The following is a 24,545-nucleotide window of genomic DNA, read 5'->3' as shown; positions in this document are numbered from 1 at the left end:
CCGTTTGCTCTGTTATCTTATTTTTATTTTATTTAATTTTATTTTATATGACTAGTGCCCCGCACGAAGCCAAAACACGGTTCATTCGCATTTGTGACGGCAAAGGGGATCTAAAGGAGCTCTCAGCGTCAGCTACGGTTCTAAGGTAAAAGCACTACTTTCTTTCTATCTCTCTGGTTTATCGCTATGCTCTGTTTGCTTGCCGAGAAAATGTAGGAAATGGTTGGAAAAGAGAGTGAAAAATATAAATGAAGGCGGTTTGTTCACGTGCTTTGATAGTTCGAATATAGATTATTTTCGGATCAGTTGAAATTTTCTTGTGGCGATCATACAGCGGGTTTAGGGTTTTTGATCCGGTATTGTTTTCTTTTTTGTTGGTTTTCATTTTATTCGATGAAGTTGATCGTTGCTGATGGACGAATTTCGTGTTTGATTTTGATTCAATTAGTGGATTTCTGAGTGGCGTGGCCAAATGCATCTTAGAATCATGGAATATATATATATATATATATATATTGTGCGTATACTATACACATAAAATACACAAATTACCAAAAAAATAAATAAATAAACACACAGAATTGAATTTTGACGCGTTGGAGTATGCTTCTTAGTGTCAAAATAGTGATGCGTTTGGCATTTGTACACATTTTATTGTTTGGAAGATAAATTTCCATCCATGAAATTGAAAGCTTTAGTTTGTTGACTTGCCTTGAAATTTAGCAAGAACTTAACAAAACCAATAGATTGGCGAGACGTCGTACTTTAACAGCCTGTGATTCTTATAAATGGAAGTCTCCTTTATCAGTGAAAACTGTCAGCCTCTATTTGTCAAAATAACATATATGACATAACTTGATTACCCCTTCGTGAATTTCTATTTTTTATTGTTTAAAATATGTACCTATCTGAAGGTTGGTTATCGGCTTCTGGATGATGATTGCTGCTTCGATAGTATGAATGAAAGATACTGCTACTGCTTCTAGTACTAAATTACTAAATATTATGTTTTTTTTGCTAACATGATTCTAATGATGTTTCCGGTGTTCTTGAAATTGTTGCTAAAAGTCCATGGCGAATTCCGGGAGTTCGATGCTGTATTCCTTTCTTCTATTCACTGTCATTCTCTCACTTCAAGAAATGTATAGAGGGAAGTTAGCATCAACAGAATTATTCACCATACTTGGGGGTTTCATTAGTTCTCTCATATTCCTTGTGCTGTTGACAGTAAGCTTTAAATTCCATCAACTTCTTCCTTCTCTTTTGTGATAACTACATTGATCATGAAATGTTGACAACTGTGTGATAGTATTCAAGCCAGCAACAATGTTACGAATGCTTTATTTATTTGGTTTTTCCTGAAGAATTTTTAATTGGATTATCTCAAATTTTAAAGATTTCTAGGACTTGTTTCCTGAACTTTTTTTTTGAAATTTGGTTTCTAACATGGGAAAAATAATGCTTTTATTCAACAGCTAAATTTAGATAGCATAACTATTAGTTCAGTTTTCCATGTATTGACAAGCTGAACTTGTTGATTTCATACAGCTTATTCATTTTATTGTTGTCTAACATGATAATTTGCATTTGCTTGGTTTTTTTTTTCTTGTAGTTCATTGGTAACTTTCAGGAGACATGTGGAATGAGGAGTGGGTGGGGTGCTGGTGAGTTTTGTTTTTGTTATGAGAACAATAGCATTAAGGCAGAGCAGAATGTAATAGATTGTGACACTTTAAAACACTTCACACTTAATCATTTTCCTTATCCTATGTGCAAGCATGCAGTTTATTTTGATGGAATGCTTGAACTCTAGGTCACCCCTTACTGTCAATATACGAAGTTATTTTTTTTATAATGGTGCATTATTCAATTTGCCTGCAGCTGAATAAATTTATTTATATTTTTCTTGCAGTTATTATAGCAGAAGCAGTTGCTCTTATTGCTGCTAGCACTGTTCATCGAGTTTGTATCACTACATGGTAATGCTCTGCTATCGTTTTTCATTGTTTTGTGTTCATCAAGTTTGTACCACTACATGGTAATGCTCTGCTATCATTTTTCATTGTTTTGTGTTCATCGAGTTTGTACCACTACGTGGTAATGCTCTGCTATTATTTTTCATTGTTTTGTTCTTATTTGCCACACGGATCTCTTAGTTTTTAAAGCATTGATCTATCTGAAATAGAACACATATACTATCCTTTTGGTTCCACTCCCATATCAGCCGAGGCACAAATAATTCATCGTGCAGAATTTAGATCTCTTAGAAGAAAAGAAAAAGACCCCCTGGGAGAGTTGTTTTAGTTACTAAAATTAATAAAAGAAAATAGCGTTAATTTCATTGTTTGACTTTTAAAACTCTCTTCCACATTAACTAAAGTATATTATTTCAAATTGTTTGAATTTTGGAATTGCAATCACTCTAAACCCCTGTTGCAAACAAATTTTATGATGTGTTAATTGAACCAAAAGTTTAAGAAAATAATATGGAACAAGAGGATGAAGTTGTAACAGTTTCTTTTATGGGGTTATGTGGAAATTGAGGGAATTTTAGTTCAAAGGTTGGACTCAAAAAAAAGTTATGAATTACTGTGTTATCTTTTTCCTTTCCCCAAAAGGTGCAAAGGAGACAATTAAAATTTACTTATTATTTTATTATTCTCTCTTCTCTACGATTATTTTCATGATTGGAAAATAGGCACAGATGATATTTAAATTTCCTAGATTAGACTTTTAATGAATACCAAAGATGGCAGGTCTCTCTGGTTTCAGTGTATAAGCTAACAACAGCCTCTCTTTCTCTCTCACCCTGTCTATATATATATATATATATATATATATATATATGTCTCTGTGTGTGTGTGTGTGTGTGTGTGTGTGTGTGTGTACATTTTTATGCTTACATGGTCTGTTGGTTTATAAACTTGGTTTTCAATGCAGTTTCTTGTTTTCGGTTGGATTATTATATGAAGTCAACAAGCTTTCAGGAATTGCGCTTTCCAAAAGTGAATCTAAAACAAAGAGGCACTGAATTGGGAAATCTATCTTTTTTTGAGAAGAATGTCCTGTGGCATTGTATTTTTCTGTTCCGTTTTATCATACCTTAGATACATACAGTAGCTAAAGAATACTTTTATGTCTTATCAGATTTTTGCTAACAACTTAAACTTAGAAACGATGATATTCTATAGCACTTGGAGTTTATTGGTATTCCTAATTATCATTTTTTAAGTGGTTACTTCTAAGTTCTGAGGCATTACTTATTCGAGAGATAATGGTGTTATGATATGGTTAAAACTTTGTTTTCTGGTTGTTGTGCAAACGAGTTCAACTCCATTTCACATGGCACAACATATTTCATCTTCATCGACAGAGGGTCCGTGATTTTCCATTTATAACTAATTGAAAAACTATATGATACATAAATGACAGTGCGATAACAATTAGATTTACTGAGTTGATGATGGGCTAACAGAAAATTGTTACGAAACAAATAGCCACAGTAATGAAAGGGAAGTCATTTGATCCTTATATGGAATCCTAAACAATTTATAAAATATAACTACAAATTTTATAAGGGAAGTGGGAAAATCGAGCTTTTGTATCTTGTGAAGTTACAACTACGAGAAATGAGAACAAGATCTTAAAAGAAGGCTCCTTTCAGCTCCTCCATTTGAAGTCTAAGCAAACTACGGATCCAAAAACCGTAGCTGGAAGACATTGGGCCATCAATAACATGCCCCTCTAAAAGGGTCTGGAACCTTTGGATAAAAGTTGCATTGTTGCAATTTATTCTGGTGGTTCTAAGGCAAATAATTGCCATCTTCTGATCTGCTATGGCTTCAGTTGTGAACTGCTTGCAGCTCCAAAAGGGCTGACCTTGCAGTTCCTAATGACACTGTGAATGATGGGATCACCCACACTTGCCTTAACCAAATATGAGAGTTGAGAATCAGGCCAAATTTGGGTAGTTTCCTCTTCATTTCTCTCTCTCTCTGAACCTGCAAAACATTCCCGTCGATTAGTCAACAGAATTCAAAAAGTTCCAATAAAATATTCGTGCATTTCTCTGTATCATCGATCAGGTTTAGAATGAACTTGCACCTCTAATTCCAGATCCACAACTGTACTTTAAAATTAAAAAAACCTTACCAGTAAGAAATCTATGCCAATCAGCAATCACAAAATTCTTGTCATATTATGTAAATTAGAAGTTCTACAATTGGGGCCTGATTTGGGCCTTACTAGTTATACTCTCCATGATTGCAAAGTCACACGACAGATTCTCGAAGGATAAATAAACCAAAAACATCAACCCTCATGACAAAAAAAAAAAAAAAAAACAAAAAGCAAAACTCTTTTTTTATTGTAATTATGCCAGAAATATAATTTTCCATTTCCTTCTATAAATTCTTAGTCTTGCAGGTAGCATTAACTCAAATTTGCCAGCAAATTGTATAATTTCCTATTACTTAAAAGGGAAAAATGCACTTAAAGATCAAGTTTGGAATAGAGAAATTCTCAAGATGCAACATGCCTATCAAGTATCCCTAACGAGATCTAAATATAAAGCGGGGAAAGAACAGACCTGAAAGGGTTGATCTTTGCTCTATTTACCAAGCATTGCTAGAGCCATTTCAACGCCAAAACTCTTAACCATTGGAACAACAACATATACCAAAAATCATAGATTTTCAACTTGGTGGCCGTGTTTCCTCAGTCACATAAAGGTTCTTTGACCAGAAGATTCATTTTCTGCTGAAGAAATTTGAGCACATCTTCTCTTCTTTCCTTTATCAACAATTGTCTTAATCTCCCAAACGTTAGACCCGAAGGCCGAATCCCCTTCTCTATCATCTCCTCCATTAGCACACAAGCCTGATTAGCATCACCCTTCTCACACAAACCATTAATAAGGACCGAGAATGTGTGCATGCTGGGTACAAACCGCTTCAACTTCATGTACTTCCACACTTTAAGAGCCATATCTAAGTCATCCTTCTCGCAAAACATCTTAATCATCATAGTATATGTGTCTGCATCTGGCTCGCACACCTTAATCATCCTACGGAAAACACTAAATGCCTTCTCCTTCATTCCACGACTAATCAACCCATTTAAGATGATATTATAAGTCCTTGTATTGGGTGAAACACCCTTGGATTCCATCTCATTCAAGACCCTAAACACATTCTTCAACTTGTCCACCTTACAAAAAGCACCAATCAATGAGTTATACACAACAACATCAGCCTTAACACCTCTACTTTCCATCTCCATGAATGCATCCATAGCATCTTGAATCCTGTTCTCCACACCATAAGTATGCACCAAAACACTATAGATAAATGTTGTGGGCCTACAGCCACTACCATCCATATTCCTCACAACCTCAATAGCTTCATCAACCCTCCCTGCTTTGCAAAGCACATCAACCATAATTCCATAAGTTACAGCATCAGGGTCACAACCCCCATTAACCATTTCTCTAAAGACCTCCCTGGCCTTAGGCAAATTGGGTTCTTTTCCCCACCCATCAATCAGAATACTATAAGTCTTGGAATCCGGAACAAACCCATCTTTCATTTTGTCGAACACCTCCTGTGCCTTCCTCACATTCTTGGATTTGCAAAGGGCACTCAGCAACCCATTGAATGCAGCTAGATTGGGCCTTACGTCGTACTTCTCCATGACATTGAAGGTGTAAAGAGCTTCGTCAACCTTGCGAGCCCTTGCGTATTTCCTCATGACGATGCAAAAAGTTTCCACATTCAGCAACCCTTTGGATCTCATAGCGTTCACAAGCTCCCACATCAGCTGGTACTGACGTATCTTGGCCAGAGACTCGATCATGGCGTGGTAGGCACGAATGCTGTGGTCGCAGTAGTTCCGCTGCTTGCCGGCCCAGGAGAAGAACCGGTAGGCGAGCATGCCGGCGTTCTCGAATCTTTTGAGGACATGCTCGACGATTTCCGGCGACACTCTGACGCCGCTTTGATCGAGGGCTGTGTCGAGTGCGGCTATTGGGGTACGCGTCATGATTTTGTATATTCTAGTTGTGGGCTCCGAAATTTCGGCCGGCATTGGCTTTGTGGAGGTGTAGTACCTTTTCGAAGAAAACCATAATTTGTGGGTAAAGGTGTGGAATTTGGGGTTCATGTTTGTTAAGCAATTTGGGAATCAGAGTTAGACCCAAACGCTTCTGAATCATGAATCTGTGGAGCTTTGGCTTGTGCCCAAGGCGTTTGGTGTTATGCCAAACTGCTTTGAACTTTGTCTTCTTTGCAACATAGATAGCTCCACACTCTCTATCTATCTCACTGAAGAGAAGGACATGTTGCAGTGTTGAGTGTTTTTTGCGCTTTCTCAGCGGCGTTGTCTATGAAATGAAAAATACTCGCTCTGCGTTTCCCCTTCACTGCCCATTTTATTTCAGGGTCAAATATACTTCCATGTATTTCACCTCTTTTTTTTTTTTCCTCTTTTTTTTTTTTCTTTTTTTTTGTTTTTTAGTCATTTCGGTCTAATTTGTGAGAGAAATGTTCAAAATTCAGCACTCACAAAAAAATTACAGATTAAAGAAACATCCAAGAAATTAAAAATTAAATAACACATTCCATTAAACAAATCAGGAGCCTCAAAGCCAAAAAAGTATTCAAGCTTCTTAAAAAGACCAACAACTCTATGATTCGTTGGGTTTCTAAGTCCTAATGAAACAAATCAAGTTTCTTCTTTTTATTTTTAATTTTTAATTTTTTTTATTTTTTTATTTTTACCCCATTGGACCATTAGGGTAATATAGAAAAAGAAATAAAAAAATTCAAACCTTTTAGGTGGCTGTGGTATTAAATCAGAGATAAATTTCATACAATTTTTAAAATGAAAAACATAAAAACATATATAAAAGAAGGAAGATTGAAGAACTCCTGTGCTCTGTTTGTCAGCAGGTAAGCTTGGAAGTAATGAATTTTTTCTTAAATTCCATTAAATACACTTAAAAAGGTCATGTGAGCACAGATGTAAATTGTGTTAGGCATTTAACATTTTTGTTACAAATTATATCAAAATAGCATAAAAAATAATAAATTAAGTAGCGTGATAATTTTTAAAAATGTAGATGGTAACATATCAAATATATAAAAATTCAAAAGGATAAAATATATTTTAACCTTTACTTTATTCTCAAAACTAAGAGAAGTTGTTTTAGTTTAATTAAATACTATATATTTTCTTTTTATGAAAATTAAATATGTTTTTATGCTTATTTTACTATCCAAGAGAGCTTTACGGTTTTTATTTTTTATTTTTTATTATTTTCTTGTAGGCTTTAACTAACAGATGGGCACTAATTCGGCATCACATTTTCAAATCATTCTTAGTTTTTAGGATAGATATGAATATAGTTTGTTTTATTTTATTCATATTTCAATACTACATTTTTATTATGAAAAATATCAATATAATTTTTTTAACATTTAATTTTTCATTTCAATATAATCCTTTGATAGTTAAAATTATATACAAATGTATACAATTTTTTTAGAATAATTTTTTTAGAATGACATTTTTAACTTTTTTCTTATCCATGCATCCAAACGATATGTATTAATTATTCAGTTTTTATGTTTTATTGTATTTGTTTTATTTATAATTTTTTATTATTTTGTTATTGTTTTGAAAGAACTTTATTATTTTTTCTATTAGAGATTTTGTCTAAAGTGGAGATGCGTAGTTTGCCTTCATTGGTGAATCTTCAAAGTCTTTGTCAGAATTGAATTGTGCTCATCCAGAGATAAACAACATATATAACCCTGCTCTATGTGACTTTTTCATCTTTCTTCTGGTAATTTAGCCTTGAGAAATGAGAATAAAATCGAAAATAAAAATGTGGCAACTCTTCGAAGAAGCTACTATAAAATATTTTCCTAATTCTCTCCAAGCCGATCAGGAAAGTTATGAGATTTAATTCGTATATATTGTTGGGAAAATATCATGGATGAATATATGTAAATACATGTGGACAATTTAATACAAAATAAATACAAATAAATACAAAATAAATAAAGCATTTTAGAACCTGTAGGTCTTTGAAATTGATCTACTTTCTAGAAAGGTTGACCGAGGCCTGTGTGATACCACAGTGTCCTTAAGACGTTTTACGCCCACCGGTGCAGGAGTTTTGTAGCGAACGTCTTCCAGGATACAACGGCTGCAAAAGCTTTCAGATTCAGCACCTCTGAAGCTTTTCTCTTCGAACTTTCTGAGTACCTTCACTTTACCACTATTTTTTTTTTCTCTGTATTTTCTTCCAAAATTAAAATTGAAAAAGAACGTTATTTTTCTCGTGTAACCTTCAAACTCTCATAAGGAGTTATTCTCCCGTAAAACTCTCTCCCACTATATCAAAATTATTATTTTATTTAAATAAATAAATAAAAATATTATATCAAAACTCAACAACCAAAAACCCAAATCATTCACACTAGTGGGTCTAGGTCCAACTCTAACAATCCCCCACATGAATGATTTGATTTAAAATACAAACATGACGCTAGTGATAAAGCTCTACAGTCGGAACCTGCATAGGATAGGTAGATGTTACTCTTTGAACCTTCCCTTGCGAGACTACATTTTCTTTACTGACTTATGGTAGAAGCGATATCTTTGAACCATTTCGTCTTTTGTGCAAATGACAACATAGCCCACACATGATTCCTTCCTGATACACTTCAGTTCTCACTATTGTGTTCATTTTGGCCCTGAACACCTCCATGGTTCTGCGAGAGTTTCTAAAGAATTGTGCCCTAAACAATTCTCCTTTGAAGCGGCCACTCTTCTCTCTCACATAGGTGATTCCTATTTCTTATATAATCAGCATACCTATGCATAAATTACTAAACACACTCTTATAGGAATCATTAAAAGCATACTTTTATACTTAACCTCTTTTTATCACTGTTTCATCATAGGAATGGGCAGAGGATTAACCCCCCACAGTGATCCATACTAGTCTTTACAATTGAGTTGTCCCATTGAACCTAGATCTTGGGATCTCCAGTCAACTAGGTTGGGTTTCCATCGTATTGATTTTATTCACGGGCTTCAATCCCATTCCCCTCGATGACTTCTCAACTAGTTCTCTATTTAACCCTTTGGTTAGCGGATCCGCAATGTTATCTTTTGACTTTACATAGTCTATTGAGATAACTCCAGTTGAGATTAATTGTCTAATGGAATTGTGTCTACGACGAATGTGTCTAGACTTTCCATTATACATAATATTCTGTGCCCTGCCAATCGCAGATTGACTATCACAATGTAAACTTATTGCTGGCACAGGTTTAGGCCACCTCGAAATGTCCTCTAAAAATTGGCGCAGCCATTCTGCCTCTTCACCACATTTATCTAGAGCAATAAACTCGGATTCCATAGTGGATCGAGCTATCACAGTTTGTTTCGAGGACTTCCATGTCACAGCTGCACCTGCTAATGTGAATACATAGCCACTAGTGGATTTTGAATCCTTTATATCTGATATCCAATTTGCATCACTGTATCCTTCTAATACAGCAGGATATCTTGTATAGTGCAGTCCGTATTCACGAGTATATCGTAGATATCTTAGTACTCTAACGATCCCTTTCCAATGATCTTCATTTGGATTACTCGTGTATCTACTTAGTCTACTTAATGCGTAGGCTAAGTCTGGTCTGGTACAACTCATTAAGTACATCAGACTTCCAATCACCCTAGCATATTCTACTTGAGATACACCTTCTCCTTTATTTTTGGATAAGCGTAAACTCATATCTATGGGTGTTCTGGCTATACTAGTATCATCATTACTAAACTTAGCCAGTATTTTATCTACATAATGAGTTTGACTAAGAATGATTCCATTCGAAGTTCTCGTGATTTTCATACCTAAAATCACATCTGCAAGCCCCATATCTTTCATGTCAAATTTAGAATTTAACATGGCTTTTGTAGTTCGGACAATATTGTCGTCACTACCTACTATAAGTATGTCATCTACATACAAACATAGAATAACATATCCATTCTCTGTATCTTTTACGTAGATACACTTGTCACATTCATTTATTTTAAACCCATCTTTTAGCATGGCATTCTCAAATTTTTGATGCCATTGCTTTGGAGCTTGTTTAAGTCCATATAAGGACTTTACCAATCTACAAACTTTCCTTTCTTGTCCTGGAGCAGTAAAACCCTCAGGTTGCTCCATGTAGATCTCTTCCTCTAGATCTCCATTCAGAAAGGCTGTTTTCACATCCATTTGATGTACTGCAAGATCCCGCAATGCTGCGATTGCCAGTACCATCCTTATGGAATTTATCCTCGTTACTGGAGAATAAGTGTCAAAATAATCAAGGCCTTCCTTTTGCTTGTATCCCTTAATTACAAGCCTTGTCTTGTATTTATCTATTGTTCCATCTGCTTTCATCTTTCTTTTAAAAATCCATTTGTAACCCAAAGGTTTACAACCTGGAGGAAGATCTACCAACTCCCAAGTGTGATTCTGCAGGATGGAATCAATTTCACTTTTAACCGCTTCTTTCCATAAATTCCCTTCAGGAGAATTTATGGCCTCTTGGAAGCTTTGAGGTTCACTTTCTAGCATATAAGTAAGAAAAACCGGACCGTAGGAATTTTCAGTTCTTACTCTCTTGCTACGTCTAAGCTCAACTTCAGTTTCTTGTTCTTGATCACTATCATGATTATCATCATAAATAGTATCATAAGTTCGTTTAGACGTACTCGATCCTTCTTCCACTTTATATGGAAAAATGTGTTCGAAAAATGATGCATTTCTCGATTCCATTATTGTGTTCTTGTGTATATCAGAAATTTCTGACCTATACACGAGAAACCGATATGCATTACTATTCTGTGCATATCCTATGAAGATGCAATCAACAGTTTTGGTACCTATCTTCACCTTCTTAGGTGTAGGTACTACTACTTTAGCTAGACACCCCCACACTCGTAAATATTTGTAGGAGGGTTGTCTTCCCTTCCATACCTTATAAGGTGTCTTTACCTTATCTTTTCGGGGCACCTTATTTAAAAGGTCATTTGCCGACAAAATGGCTTCCCCCCACAAGTTCTTAAGTACTCCAGAACTTATCAACATTGCATTCATCATTTCTTTCAAGGTTCTATTTTTCCGTTCAGCCACACCATTTGATTGTGGCGAATATGGTGGAGTAACTTCATGTATTATGCCATGTTGAGCACAATACTCTCCGAAAGGAGTTACATACTCTCCACCACGATCACTTTAACTTTCTTGTTGAGTTGATTCTCAACTTCCTTTTTATAGAGAATAAATTTCTCTATAGCCTCATCCTTGCTTTTAAGCAAGTATACATAGCAGTATTTCGTGCTATCATCAATAAAGGTGATAAAATACTTATTACCACCTCTAGTCGGTGCAAATTTTAAATCACATATATCACTATGTATTAAATCCAAAGGTTCGTTATTTCTATCAATTGTTTGATATGATGACCTCGTTAATTTTGCTTCCACACAAGTTTCACACTTATGATTGGAATCAATTTCAAATGTGGGAATATGATTTAAGTTAATTAATCTCCGCAGAGAATTAAAATTAACATGTCCTAGTCTACCATGCCATAAAATGGAAGACTCAAGCAAGTAAACAGAAGAACTACTAGCTTTATTCATTTCTTTAGGCTTTACAGTCATTACATTCAGCTTAAATAAACCATTGACTACATAGCCCTTTCCCACAAACATCCCAAATTTAGACAAAATAACCTTGTCTGACTCAAACACTAAGCGAAAACCATGTTTGCTCAGCATCGATCCAGATACCAGATTCTTGCGAATGTCTGGAACATACAATACATTATTCAGAGTCAGCTCTTTCCCTGAGGTCATCTTCAGGATTACTTTGCCCTCACCTTGGATTTCTGAGGTAACGGAGTTACCCATAAATAGCTTCTCCCCATTCTTCTTTGGTTCGAAGGAAGTGAACATACTCCTATCCGAACACACGTGGCGGGTCGCACCAGTATCTATCCACCACTCTCTAGGATTAGATCCCACCAAGTTCACCTCAGATATCACAGCACTTAGGTCAATATCGTCAACCTCTTTAGTGATGTCCTCCATCACTTGTGCCTGGTTCCTCTTTCTTTTTGGCAGCCTACATTCAGTAGCTCTGTGACCCATCTTGTCACAGTTGAAGCACCTGCCTTGAAATTTGGCCTTCTTGGAGATTCCTCCTTTTGGCCCTAGCTTAGAAGCTTTTTCCAATTTGCTACTTATTCTTGGAGCCCTGATCATGCTCCACAACATTAGCCTTCAACACGGCCTTCGAAGTTCTCTTATCAGACTTCCTGTTGTCATCTTCTATGCGAAGCTTGCTAATAAGAGCTTCCATATCCATCTCCTTTCTCTTGTGCTTCAGATAATTCCTGAAGTCACTCCAACTCGGAGGTAGTTTCTCAATCATGCAGGCCACTTGCAATGCTTCATTCATTATCATCCCTTCAGCAAGCATTTCCTGAATTAGCACTTGCAACTCATGTACTTGATTCATTATTGGCTTTGCATCCACCATCATGTAATCCAAGAATCGGCCTGTAATAAACTTTCCTGAACCTGCATTCTCGGTCTTGTACTTTCGGTCCAGTGTTTCCCACAGCTCCTTTGCTGATTTCGTGCCACAGTATACACCATACAGGGCATCAGACAGGCCATTCAGGACATAATTCCGACATAAGTAATCGGAATTATTCCACGCATCCACCGCCATGAGAGTCTCCTTATCACTCTCTTCATTACTGGGTGGCGCATCTTCAGTCAAGTACCGCGCAAGTCCCAGGGTGGTCAAATAAAATAGCATCTTCTGCTGCCATCTTTTGAAGTTTGCTCCATTAAACTTCTCAGGTTTCTCTGCATGACTAGCAGAAGGAGGCATCTGAATTCCAGAAGTCTGAGTGGGCACAGTCCTGTTGTCTCCACTTGCCATTTCTGTATCATCACAAAAACAGAAATATATTAGTTGTTATTTTCTATATTAACAAACTAATTATATGCAATTTCCATAAGGAAAACACACAAAAAATGATTTTTAGGGTTTCTGAATACACCACAAAAAATTACTGTATACACCCCAAAAATACTATTCACAATCACTATTCATAGTCACTGTTCATACCACGCGTCACCATGCTGACGTGGCACCCATGCCACGTCATCATGCCGCTGACGTGGCACCGGCCACATAATCAAAGTGATGACGTGGCACCACTCCACGTCATCGCTCGGCATATGTGGCACCATGCCACGTCATCAGCCCGCTGACGTGGCTCCATGCCACGTCATCATCCTGGTGACATGTCACCGCCACGCCATACCCATGCTGACGTGGCGCCAGGCCACGTCATCACACTGATGACGTGGACATGCCACATTGCGATCCTGTTGGCACTATTTACGACACGTGTCGCTACTAGAGACAGACACGCGTCACCTGTAGCAGGTCGACACGTGGACTGTGCAGAGCATGAAACGTGGCCGTCCGAGAATGAGACACGTGGCATCTGTATCAGATCGACACGTGTTCCATCCATTGGGCGACACGTGGCTCATTGTTTTGGCGACACGTGTAAGCCCATTTGCCATTGGACCGGGTCTCTTGGGCCTTGATCTCAATCGGGCCTGGGTCCTGGGTTAAACAGTAGCCTGTTCTAACCTGCTCTGGGATTTAGAACTGGGCCTGACCCAATAACATTGAAAAACCGGTCCAGCCTTTCAGATACAGCCCAAACCCTATTTCTTTTCTTCTTCAACCTTCAACCGGGTCATTTTGACCCGGTTTCTCTGGTAAATGGGTCATACGACCCAGTAACAATTTTCCTTCTCTTTTCCACTCTCCCAGTGGCCAAAAAATTATCAAAAATACACCAAAATGTTTAAAAATTTATGGGTAATTCAATTTTAGAAAGATTTTTGATCAAAAACAAAAAATTAATAATTACCCATAAATTTTTATACCCACGGGTTTAATAAATTTTTTTTTCTTTGTTTCAACGGTGAAACACACGTAGAAATATTTAACAGTAAACAATAAATAAACAACTTAAATTTCCACATTATATTTACATATATAACAATTATAAAACGTCTTAAGATTGTTGGGAAAATATCATGGATGAATATATGTAAATACATGTGGACAATTTAATACAAAATAAATAAAAATAAATACAAAATAAATAAAGCATTTTAGAAGCTGTAGGTCTTTGAAATTGATCTACTTTCTAGAAAGGTTGACCGAGGCCTGTGTGATACCACAGTGTCCTTAAGACGTTTTACGCCCACCGGTGCAGGAGTTTTATAGCGAACGTCTCCCAGGATATAACGGCTGCAAAAGCTTTCAGATTCAGCACCTCTGAAGCTTTTCTCTTCGAACTTTCTGTGTATCTTCACTTTACCACTATTTTTTTTTTCTCTGTATTTTCTTCCAAAATTAAAATTGGAAAAGAACGTTATTTTTCTCATGTAACCTTCAAACTCTCATAAGGAGTTATTCTCCCGTAAAACTCTCTCCCACTATATCAAAATTATTATTTTATTTAAATAAATAAATAAAAATATTATATCAAAACTCAACAACCAAAAACCTAAATCATTCACACTAGTGGGCCTAGGCCCAACTCTAACATATATTTCATTATGAATTAGTTGAAGTAAAGATCCTTGGTAGATAACTAATAGCTTCACTGTGAAAAATAATGCAAATGTAGTGAAGGAAATTATAGGACAAAGAGCATGTTTCTTCAATAGTTTTATGATATCAATTTAAACTTGATTGTATTTTTCTAATTCAATCCATGAGGAAACAAAAGAAGTGCCATTGCTAGTTTGCTTCTTCATTCGAAAAAGACCTAGAAGGTTCACCAAAAAAGCATTGGCATCTCCATTTTGCAATGCTAGACAAAATCCCTTAATAAAAAATAATTATTGAAGAATAATTGCCTAAACAGAAATATGTGCACACCGTCTAAAGTTTTTTTTTTTGAAAAAAATAAAGTAATAATAACTTATAAATAAAACAAGTATAGTAAATTATAAAATCTGAATAATAACATGGATTGTTTGGATATATATGAATAAGGAAAATGTTAAAAATGTTATTCTAGAAAAATTTTTGTACATTTATGTACAAATTAATCACCAAAGGGTTATATTCAAATAAAAAGGAAATGCAAAGAGGCTATATCGATGTTTTTGTTAATAGGAATGTAGTATTATTTAAAAAAAACAAAACAAAACAAAACAAAATAAAGAAGCTATTATGATATTTACCTTTATTTTTTATTTCTCTTTAAGTGAAAAATTCCTAGGTACAAAATATATTCCATGCTAAGATTCTGTATTAGTGCACATGGCCAATCGACCACATACCCAATGTGTCATATATAGCATCACATCCATATAATTTAAAAAAAAAAAATCCAAATCAGCATTCACCAAAATTCTAACGCCATCCCATTTTGGCCAACCATTTTTTTTTTTTCCTTTTATTTTTCTGTTTGGTTCGTTCTTCTATCTTTGTCTCTGCTGTAGAAAAGTAGAATAATAGATTGCCACATTCTATATCTTTTTTTTTTTTTTTTTTTTTCTTTCTTTCTTTAACCCTCCGGCAGCAAGATGGAGATATCTCTAGCAGAAACGCGTTTGCGTTTTTCTTCTGTCCCTTTTTGTTTTCTTCTTTATTCTCTTTGACAATATTAAATTACGTTGATTGAGCCGAGCCTTAATGTAATATAAATCTTTTGCAAGATTTGGAAAGTTCATTGCATATTCATCCACCGATGATGTGTAAATGATGAATAAGAGTTTTACGTTATATTTGGATTGGAAGGGGGAAAAAAAAAAGAATGGATAAGTTTAACGAAAAAGAAATATATATATATATATATATATATGAATAATTATTATTTGGATATTAACAAATGGAAGTGAAAGTAAAGGAAAAGAAAGTATTTATAATAATTATTGTTTAATGAAAATAAAAGGAAAATAAAAAAGAATAAGTAAAGTAATTTATGTAGTTTTTTATAAATATACCTTACATACAAATTATCTCAATTAATTAGTTTTTAATTAATAAAGATAAGAGAAATAAAAAACTATATACAATTTAACATTTTACACTCTAAACTTTTTTTTGTTAGCATTTTGCACTTTAAATTTCACTTTCTTTTTTATTTTATTTTTTGTTTTGTTTTGCACGTTATGTTCTCCTCTTTTTTTTGTTAACTTTTTAACAGAATTGTTACATAATTGGTACATGAGATCAAATGTAAGGGTGCAAAATACAATTTTGTAAAGTTTAGGGTTTAAAATACAAAAATTTCTAAATAAAAAATCTATTAAAATTTAAAACTTCTAAATAATACTATTTTTTTTAAAATAAGTTAGTAAAAAAAAATAGAATGTAAATTTTAAAAAATAAAAATAAATTATTTACATTTAATAGATATCTTAAAAAAAAATAATAAAGACCTATAAAAAAAATTTGAACATGCATTAAAAAATATTTCTTTGGGAAATGTAAAAATTTTATGAAAAATACTTTTTTTTTGCAAAATAAAAAAATCTTGTAATTATTTTTTTAATATAATAAATATAAATATTAAAAAAAATGTAATAAATAAAAAAATGCATTTTATAAATAATGATTTCCAGTATTTTTTAGATTTTACAAAATCTTTAGTTTTCAAAAATTACATTTTTCATTCCTTTAAGATTTTATTAATTTATTAAAAGAGTAATAATTCTTTTTAATAACAAAATGTTTATCGATTTTTCATTGAATTTTTTATTTGGAAATTTTTGCACTTTGCATTTTTAACTACAGAATCGCATTTTACACCCTCATTTCTGGTTTCACGTGTCGATCTTGTGATAATTTAGTTCAACGAAAAAGGTAGATTGTGTAATATGCCAAAAAACAAAAAATGAAATTTAGGGTGCATAATACCCAAAAAAAAAAAAAACAAAAAAAAAAATTAGAGTGCAAAATGCTAAAACATATAAAGTTTAAACTGCATTGGTGTTAGTATCCCTAAATTGAGAGGAGGATGAGGGAAAGAAAAAAAGTGTAATGAAATTTAATAAAATTTTTAAAACTAGCCTTGTTGTTATATAATTGGGATATTATTTATGGAGAATATTTTTATAAACTCCATCAATTGCATTAATTATTTTTTTCATTTCCTCTCCTTTCCTTCAAAATTTATCCGAACAACAACTATTTTAAAAACTATCATATCCTATCTTTTCCTTATTAAACTTATCTTTTCTTTTCTTTTCTTTTTTTTTTCTTTTTTCAAATCAAACATAATATAGGAATAGTTTTGGAATATTTAAAAGTTTCATTAATTTTTTTCCCTTCAATTTCCTGTCAAATTTGAGTAAAAAGCTAAGTTCATTAAAATTTGCATAATTTAACGCTCTCATGTCCTCCCCTTTCCTTCATTATCATTTCTTTTCCATTAATTTTAACAATCCAAAGAAAGAGAATTGAATCTTTTGCTTTCTTTTTTCTTCTATTCCACCAATCCAAATATAATGGTAGGGTTTAAAATAATATTTCCGCATAATTAATTTTCTCTTTTTTTCTTTTTCATAAATATTTTATCTTATCATTTCTGCATATATATATATATATATATAATCATTTATATAATTTTCTCTTACATGTTTTTTGGTAGTCCATGCTTTAAAAGAGTATTTGCAAGATTTTAATCATTGAATTCATTGTATCTATATGGCATAAAATGGTTAATCCAAAATTAAAATCCTTAGTTATTACAAAAATGCATAGTTTCTAAATATTTCAATAAACTTAATTATTATCCTATCACTTTACTAATTAAGAATAAATTATAAAAAATTATGTTATTCAATTTATGACCATAAAGTTGGCCTGAGATGCCCAAAATTCTAGGATCGGTCCTAAAAAAATATAGTAATACATAAAATCATTAAAAATAGTTTAATATGGATTTTTCTTAAATGACAAAGATGTGGTGCTACGCATATAACTAGTTCATTGACCATGTGCACCAACATATAATCCAACATGGTATACAATGTGTACCTAAGAACTTATCTCTTGAGTACAGTTTTTATTTCATATATTGTACTTTTTCTTTCATAATATTTTCATCTATATTTGGTTGGATTTGTGATCTTTGGATATATTGTTATGTAGTTCTTTGGACCTTGTGTTATTTTGTAACCTTTGATTTATAGATTAGAAACCTTTGTTGTTGATGATGTTTTATTTTGAAATTATGGTGAATTTGGTGTATATATATAGATATATATAGTTTTTATATGATAAAGAATTTATGAAGAAGAATTGTATGAGATAGTCATTTACGATTATCAGATTATGAAAATTATATAGATATAGCAATAATTCCTTTTTATATATCCTTTACCATATCATTTCTACACACACACACATATATATATATATGTATGTATATAATTTTCTCTTAAATGTTTTTGGTATCCATGTTTTAAAAGAGTATTTGCAAGATTTTTTTTAATCATTGAATTCATTGTATCTACATGGCATAAAATGGTTAATCCAAAATTAAAATCTTTAGTTATTATAAAAATGCAAAATTTCTAAATAGTTCAATAAACTTAATCATTATCCTATCACTTTACTAATTAAGAATAAATTATAACCATGGTAGTGTGGAACATCATATTAAAACTGAAAATAAGAAAAAGATATATATTGTCTATTCATAACCTGAAATGATTGGCATCTACATTTTGGTTGCCTTCAACATACAGATTTCCATCACATGTTGTATGGGAAAGTTTTCCAAACCAAGCACCTCTCCTCCACGTTATCATCTCTCCAAATTAAATTAAAATCCACATTATCCTCCACGTTATCATCTCCAAATTTAGCGGTAATTGTAAAAAATGAAATTCAAATTAAATTGATTAGATTCAGTTTGTTTTATCAATTCGAGATAACAATTTATAAACTAATTTTTTTTTAGTCCATAGTTAATATGTTTAATTAATTTAATATTTTAAATTATTTTATATCTAAATTATTTTAGACATATTAGTATTGGGTTATACATAGTTTAAAGGTAAATGCACTTTGGTATCCAATTTTAAATTTTGAAATTTAGAGCCTTGATTTTAAAACTGGTCGCATTTGACCTTTTTAGTTTAGATTTGTTGTACATTGATCTAATTGTTAATAAAATGTAAAATAACAAATTCAATTTGTAAACAATGCAATCTATATCTCATAAATGCATTAGGATTAAAAACCATAACTATAAAATTTATTAAATTTATAGAAGGTCTAATATGTCCGTTTGAAATAATTTAGTTAGCAATAATCATTAATAATAATTATAAAATTTTATGTTCAAAGCCTAATAAATTAAATGATGTGACTTAGAATTGAATTATTGACCGATTTAATGACATAATTAATATTATAAAACTACAGTATTAATAAAAAAATGTTATAAAACTACAATTAAATTTGTTAAGATGATTACAAAGTTTATTCTTTTTGAAAAAAAAAAATGAATTCTCGCTCATTTTTTCTTTTTTGTTCTTCTAAACGTGCCTCAATTTACCTCTAGAATGTTTTTTTCAATTACCATATATTGACTAATCTCGAAAATTGACCAGTATTCCTCTGCAGCTTATATTCTTCGGAAAAAAAAAGAAAAGAAAAAAAAAGGTCAAATTTGCAGCCATTGACTAGATATGATATGCTTTTTGACTGCCCACAGTACTTCAACCACAACACCATATATATATATATATATATAAGGTCAAAAATTTACCCAAAAATATGTTATTTAAAATAATATAATTTTGATAAAACGGATTAGCTTCGTACAATACTTTTATTTGTATCCATATAAAAGTACAAAACACAAATTCTAATCATATCAAAGATTAAAAAAAATAAATAATTTAATAAAAAAATAATATAATTTTTAAATTTTAAAAATAATAATAATAATTAAAAAAAAAGTACACGACATATTAGAAACTTTGACTCCGACAGGAGATAGCATTAGAGAATCTATACAGTATTTGTGGAACTATCATAATTAAAATGTTCCCTAAACATATCTCACGCTTGAATTCAACAACGATCTTAATCCTTCACCGGTCGACGATATACTAGCACCACCAAACCCGAACGAAGATCTGAACGATTCGTGACCAAGCGGCAATGGCCGATCTGCAATTCTCGGAATATCAATATCCCCTTCCAACATCTTCAACACTTCATCCATGGTGGGTCTCAAAGCCACCATTACATGTGCACATAGAATACCCACAAACACGAACCTCTCCATAACCCCTTTTGGCCCCCCACTTTCCCTCAACCACTCCTCCACTATCTCTCCCACTTTCCCAGATTTCATCAGCATCCAAGCCCAGTCCGTGATCAGAACCACCGATTGGTTTGACGACGTGTCCAGCACTTTCCTTCCGCTCATGATTTCCAGAATCAGAATCCCAAAACTGTACACATCGCTCTTCTCCGTTAGCTGACCGTACAGAGCGTATTCCGGTGCCAAATAGCCATGTGTTCCGGCGACCCTCGTGGTGAGATGGGATTGCCCTTCCGTGCTCTGTTTCGCTAGCCCGAAATCCGCCACTTTCGCTTTCATTTCCGAGTCTAGAAGTATGTTCGTGGCTTTGATATCTCGGTGATAAATGGCGGGTTTGATTCCGTAGTGTAAGTAGGCGAGCCCTTTGGCCACGTCGAGGATTATGTTTTTCCTTTGTGGCCAAGTTAATGGCTTTTTGCTTCCTTGTTTGGTTGAGCCTGATGTGTTTGGTAAATGGTCGCTGAGACTACCGTTCGACATGAAGTCGTAGACGAGGTACCTCCTTTTACCTGTGAAATCGTTGCTTGTTACGCAGCAACCTCGAAGGGAAAGAAGATTCCTGTGCCTTATTTTGCTTATGATCTCAACCTCGTTGGAAAATTCTTCATCGCCTTTGGAATCCAAATCAAGAATTTGTTTAACAGCGACCAAAGTTCCATCAGAGAGTGTTCCTTTATAGACAACCCCATATGCTCCTTGGCCAATCAGATTGCGCTGAGAGAACCCATTTGTGGCTCGTTCAAGCTCTGATAAACTAAACCATTTTGATCCTGAATTAGGCAACACACTTGCCCTGAAATTGCTAACATATTCTTCATGAAAAGCCTTTTGCCTCCTCTTCTTGTCCCATCTTCTGTAGAGAATGAATAGTCCAAGAAAAAGCAAGACACCGATCAGAGACCCCAACAACCCAAAAACCAATTTCAATGTTTTATTTGATGGCTTGTCTTTTGATGATCTAGACAATGGCAAACCCAGTATACAAGCAGCTGCTCTGGGGTCCTCTGGACCCAAATCATTAACAATTCCTGCAGCATAAAGAACAGTGAAGTAAAAGCACTTTGTTCCATTTGGGTCCAAACCAATCAACTTGGAATTCACCTTCATCCCTGCATCAACACAGGAGCTGCACCTGGTTATCCCCATTAAGTCCCCCTTACAAGATGTGTCTAACGGGGATGTCAATCCGACCTTCTGTTTCCAATCTTCGATTGTGGTAATCCCAGCACAGCTCGAAGGATTGACGACGAACTGGGTCGAGTTTTGAAAGCACTGAGTTACCAACGATGGCTGAACCGACAGGTCAGCAACTCTGGTCTGAAAATCTGATAGGCAAGAAGAGGAAGTGTCTGCATCAGGAAGTTGGAACATGGAGGTTTCTTTGAGGTGCTGAGCCATTCCTATGCCAAAGAGGCTGAGAAGTGTCTGGCAGCAATCTTTGTGAACGGGATGCCGGCATAGGGAAGTGTCCCATGGGAAGGTCTGGACGTAGCCAAGGTCGAAGGGACATGAGGAAGAAGAAGCTGAATCAATGGAGAAAACTAGGATGATCAAGAAGAGAGAGAAAGATAAGGAGAGGAACATCCTCATGGTGTCAAAAGCAAAATGGTTGGAACATGTTGAAGTCGTATATAGAGAAGCAAGAGCTGCTAGAGCCATCAACAATGGCTGGCGGAAGTCAAAATCCACGTGTATCTGAGATTTTTTTTATTAACAATGTGTATTATCTTAAGAGTTAGGTAGAAAAGTACATACAACTTCTGTTGGGTCAAAGCCAAGTTTCCAAGTACGGTGTGTGTGTGTGTGTGTATATATATATATATATATATGTCATGGTCCTATATGTGTTGCGGATAATTTTGGCACGAGACCATGCCAGAGCGACTTTATATATATATATGTCATGGTCCTATATATGTTGCGGATAATTTTGGCACGAGACCATGCTAGAGCGACTTTAACTCTGGGGATAGAAACTAGAGAGATCCAAAACCGAAGGAATATTCAACTACCTTCGCTAGGACTATTTTCTGAAGAAAATGAAAAAGCCCATCAAAATTCAAACCCGAAGTGTCAAGGTAATGAGCAATACAAACTTTGTGAAATTTCCAAACTTTAGAGGTCAGTTTTCACTCTCTTTTTTGTAGTTGAAAATGCGTAGTTCCATATACAGCAGAATTGATAAATTGCATAAACATCTTTTGCAGTTTGAATTTTCTATTTTGCACAATTATATCATTTTATATCATCCTCAAAACCAAACATTATTATGTAATCTATATATCATTTTATGATATTCTTTACATATAAAAAAAAAAAAAAAAGGTTGCTCAACTGCTCCTGTTTGTTTGTTCACATTGTTTTTGGAGTGTAGATGGTTGAACACATGCTGGCCTTAACGAGAGATATCCACGAAATTATATGCCTGCCTGGAAATTCCATCATCAATTGTTACTCTTGCCACGTCTGTGCTCTATTATAATAATAATAATAATAAATACCTTTTGGTTTTTTTCTAAAAAGTAACGTGATATTTTCTTCAAAAATACTATTTTACCACATGATGAATATGAAAATTGTTTAGGTAATAAAGATATATTTTATAAGAAGACATATGGTATGCTTGCCGCACAAATAATCAGCTGCTATGGTCTTCTAATTGAATAACGGGAAGTTTACTTTTAAAATGGAAAAAGCTGTAAGTTTAATATTGAGAAACAGAAAAAAGCGTAAAAGAATGGCTATACAACTGTAAATAATTAAACTCACTAAATCCATGGGATTTATATATACTATAATTCAAAAATTGTGAATAATTAAACTTATTTATTTTCAATTTGAAAAGTTGATGTTATCCTCGTAAGCCACATTATAATATATATATATATATATATATATAAATATATAAGATCTATCTTGATAAAATATAAATAAAGATAGAGATGGATTTTAACTTAACCGAAAGAAATCTCTTAACCTTCACATTTGTGAGTTCGGGAGTTAAGGTTCGAGTTTTAGCCAGTTCAGTTATTGCTTCCTATGCCGTAATGCTGCATGATATAGAATTATAATATGATGCCCATGATAATATTAAGAGACATTTTTTGTTTTTTACATGAGCAGGGCCCAAAAATGGTTTTGTTGATACAAAATTCAGCCTATTTATCTATATGCATTTTATTCAAACGAGTCCATAGACTATACACCAGACTCCGATTTCTCTAAATCGGCTTGATCGAACACAAGACAAGCAGGCATATGCTCTTTTTTCAAACGATTGCCTTTTCTACAAACGAGACAACATCAACGACGCAAGAATAAAAGCCAAAAATCCTTTTGCAAACTTTTCTTCTGTCATGTATCTCTATGGGCTCAACCCAGTAAATAAGTGTGAGGTTCCTCCACAATCCTATTGATAATATAGGATATTGATGGTATGATCATTCATAAACACAAATTAAGTGATTTCATTTCATATAAAAGAAAGAATGAGGATTAAGTTCCGTTTGTACAAACCGCTAACCATAAACCAGAAAACAATGTGTTACCAAACGAAATCTAAAATAATTCAAATTCTATATTGGTTAAGAATGAGGATTAAGTTGCATTGTTGCAATTTATTCTAGTGTTCTAAGGGCAAATAATTGCGATTTTCTGTTCTGCTATGGCTTCAGTTGTGATCTGCTTGCAGCTCCAAAAAGGGCTGACCTTGCAGTTGCTAATGACACTGAATAATGGGATTGCACTTGCCTTAACCGAATATGAGAGTCCAGATTCAGGCCAAATTTTGGGTAGTTTCCTCTTCATTTCTTCCTCTAAACCTGCAAAACAGCACCGCCGATTAGTTGACGGAATGCAAAAGGTTCCAATAAAATATTCATGCATCTCTTTGTATCACCAATCAGGTTTAGAATTAACTTGCACCTCTAATTCCAGATCCACAACTGTAACTTTTAAAATTGAAAAAAGAGAGAAAAAAAAAAAAAAAAGCCTTGGCAATGTGAAATCTATGCCAATTAGCAATCACGAAATTCTTGTTACATTATGTAAATTGGAAGTTCTAAATTTGGT

The 24,545-nt window shown here is 33.8% G+C and overlaps 3 protein-coding genes across 5 annotated transcripts; 1 reads left to right on the top strand and 2 right to left on the bottom strand.

The window, feature by feature from the left end:
* The first annotated feature begins 7 nt into the window (after positions 1-7).
* On the top strand, positions 8-3,245 carry LOC107421122 (uncharacterized). Of its 2 annotated transcripts, none has more exons than XM_016030291.4 (5): positions 8-145; positions 1,069-1,227; positions 1,613-1,664; positions 1,913-1,979; positions 2,941-3,245. In XM_016030291.4, exons 2-5 carry the CDS (start codon positions 1,072-1,074, stop codon positions 3,029-3,031), a joined length of 366 nt encoding a protein of 121 aa, XP_015885777.1. In that variant the 5' UTR covers positions 8-145; positions 1,069-1,071; the 3' UTR covers positions 3,032-3,245. The 2 variants fall into 2 exon arrangements, with proteins under 2 accessions (XP_015885777.1, XP_015885778.1); XM_016030292.4 differs by lacking the exon at positions 8-145 and adding an exon at positions 161-356.
* A 258-nt stretch (positions 3,246-3,503) lies between these two features.
* Positions 3,504-6,539, bottom strand: LOC125420187 (pentatricopeptide repeat-containing protein At1g77360, mitochondrial). Of its 2 annotated transcripts, none has more exons than XM_060817409.1 (2): positions 4,585-6,539; positions 3,504-3,995 (listed from the first exon to the last, which is right to left on the bottom strand). In XM_060817409.1, the coding sequence occupies exon 1, from the start codon at positions 6,157-6,159 to the stop codon at positions 4,717-4,719; it is 1,443 nt and encodes a 480-aa protein (XP_060673392.1). In that variant the 5' UTR covers positions 6,160-6,539; the 3' UTR covers positions 3,504-3,995; positions 4,585-4,716. The 2 variants fall into 2 exon arrangements, with proteins under 2 accessions (XP_060673392.1, XP_048322706.2); XM_048466749.2 differs by having other exon boundaries at positions 3,504-4,001; positions 4,589-6,539.
* Positions 6,540-20,113: 13,574 nt separating this feature from the next.
* Positions 20,114-22,706, bottom strand: LOC107421103 (probable receptor-like protein kinase At1g11050). Its single transcript, XM_016030262.4, has one exon. The coding sequence runs from the start codon at positions 22,131-22,133 to the stop codon at positions 20,196-20,198; it is 1,938 nt and encodes a 645-aa protein (XP_015885748.1). The 5' UTR covers positions 22,134-22,706; the 3' UTR covers positions 20,114-20,195.
* Positions 22,707-24,545: the final 1,839 nt, after the last annotated feature.

The sequence above is a fragment of the Ziziphus jujuba genome, chromosome 5 (assembly GCF_031755915.1).
Source record: "Ziziphus jujuba cultivar Dongzao chromosome 5, ASM3175591v1".
NCBI lineage: Eukaryota > Viridiplantae > Streptophyta > Magnoliopsida > Rosales > Rhamnaceae > Ziziphus > Ziziphus jujuba.
Note: the sequence above shows the minus strand (reverse complement) of the source record. Positions and strands in the feature narration are given on the sequence as shown.

What these genes read in the sequence shown, in the direction of transcription:
- LOC107421122 (XM_016030291.4), top strand. Translation starts at nt 1,072, where the DNA reads ATGGCGAATTCCGGGAGTTCGATGCTGTATTCCTTTCTTCTATTCACT. An exon ending in TATTCCTTGTGCTGTTGACA is followed by an intron (nt 1,228 to 1,612) that starts GTAAGCTTTAAA and finishes TTTTTCTTGTAG; the next exon opens with TTCATTGGTAACTTTCAGGA. An exon ending in GAGGAGTGGGTGGGGTGCTG is followed by an intron (nt 1,665 to 1,912) that starts GTGAGTTTTGTT and finishes TTTTTCTTGCAG; the next exon opens with TTATTATAGCAGAAGCAGTT.
- LOC125420187 (XM_060817409.1), bottom strand. Translation starts at nt 6,159, where the DNA reads ATGAACCCCAAATTCCACACCTTTACCCACAAATTATGGTTTTCTTCG.
- LOC107421103 (XM_016030262.4), bottom strand. Translation starts at nt 22,133, where the DNA reads ATGGCTCTAGCAGCTCTTGCTTCTCTATATACGACTTCAACATGTTCC.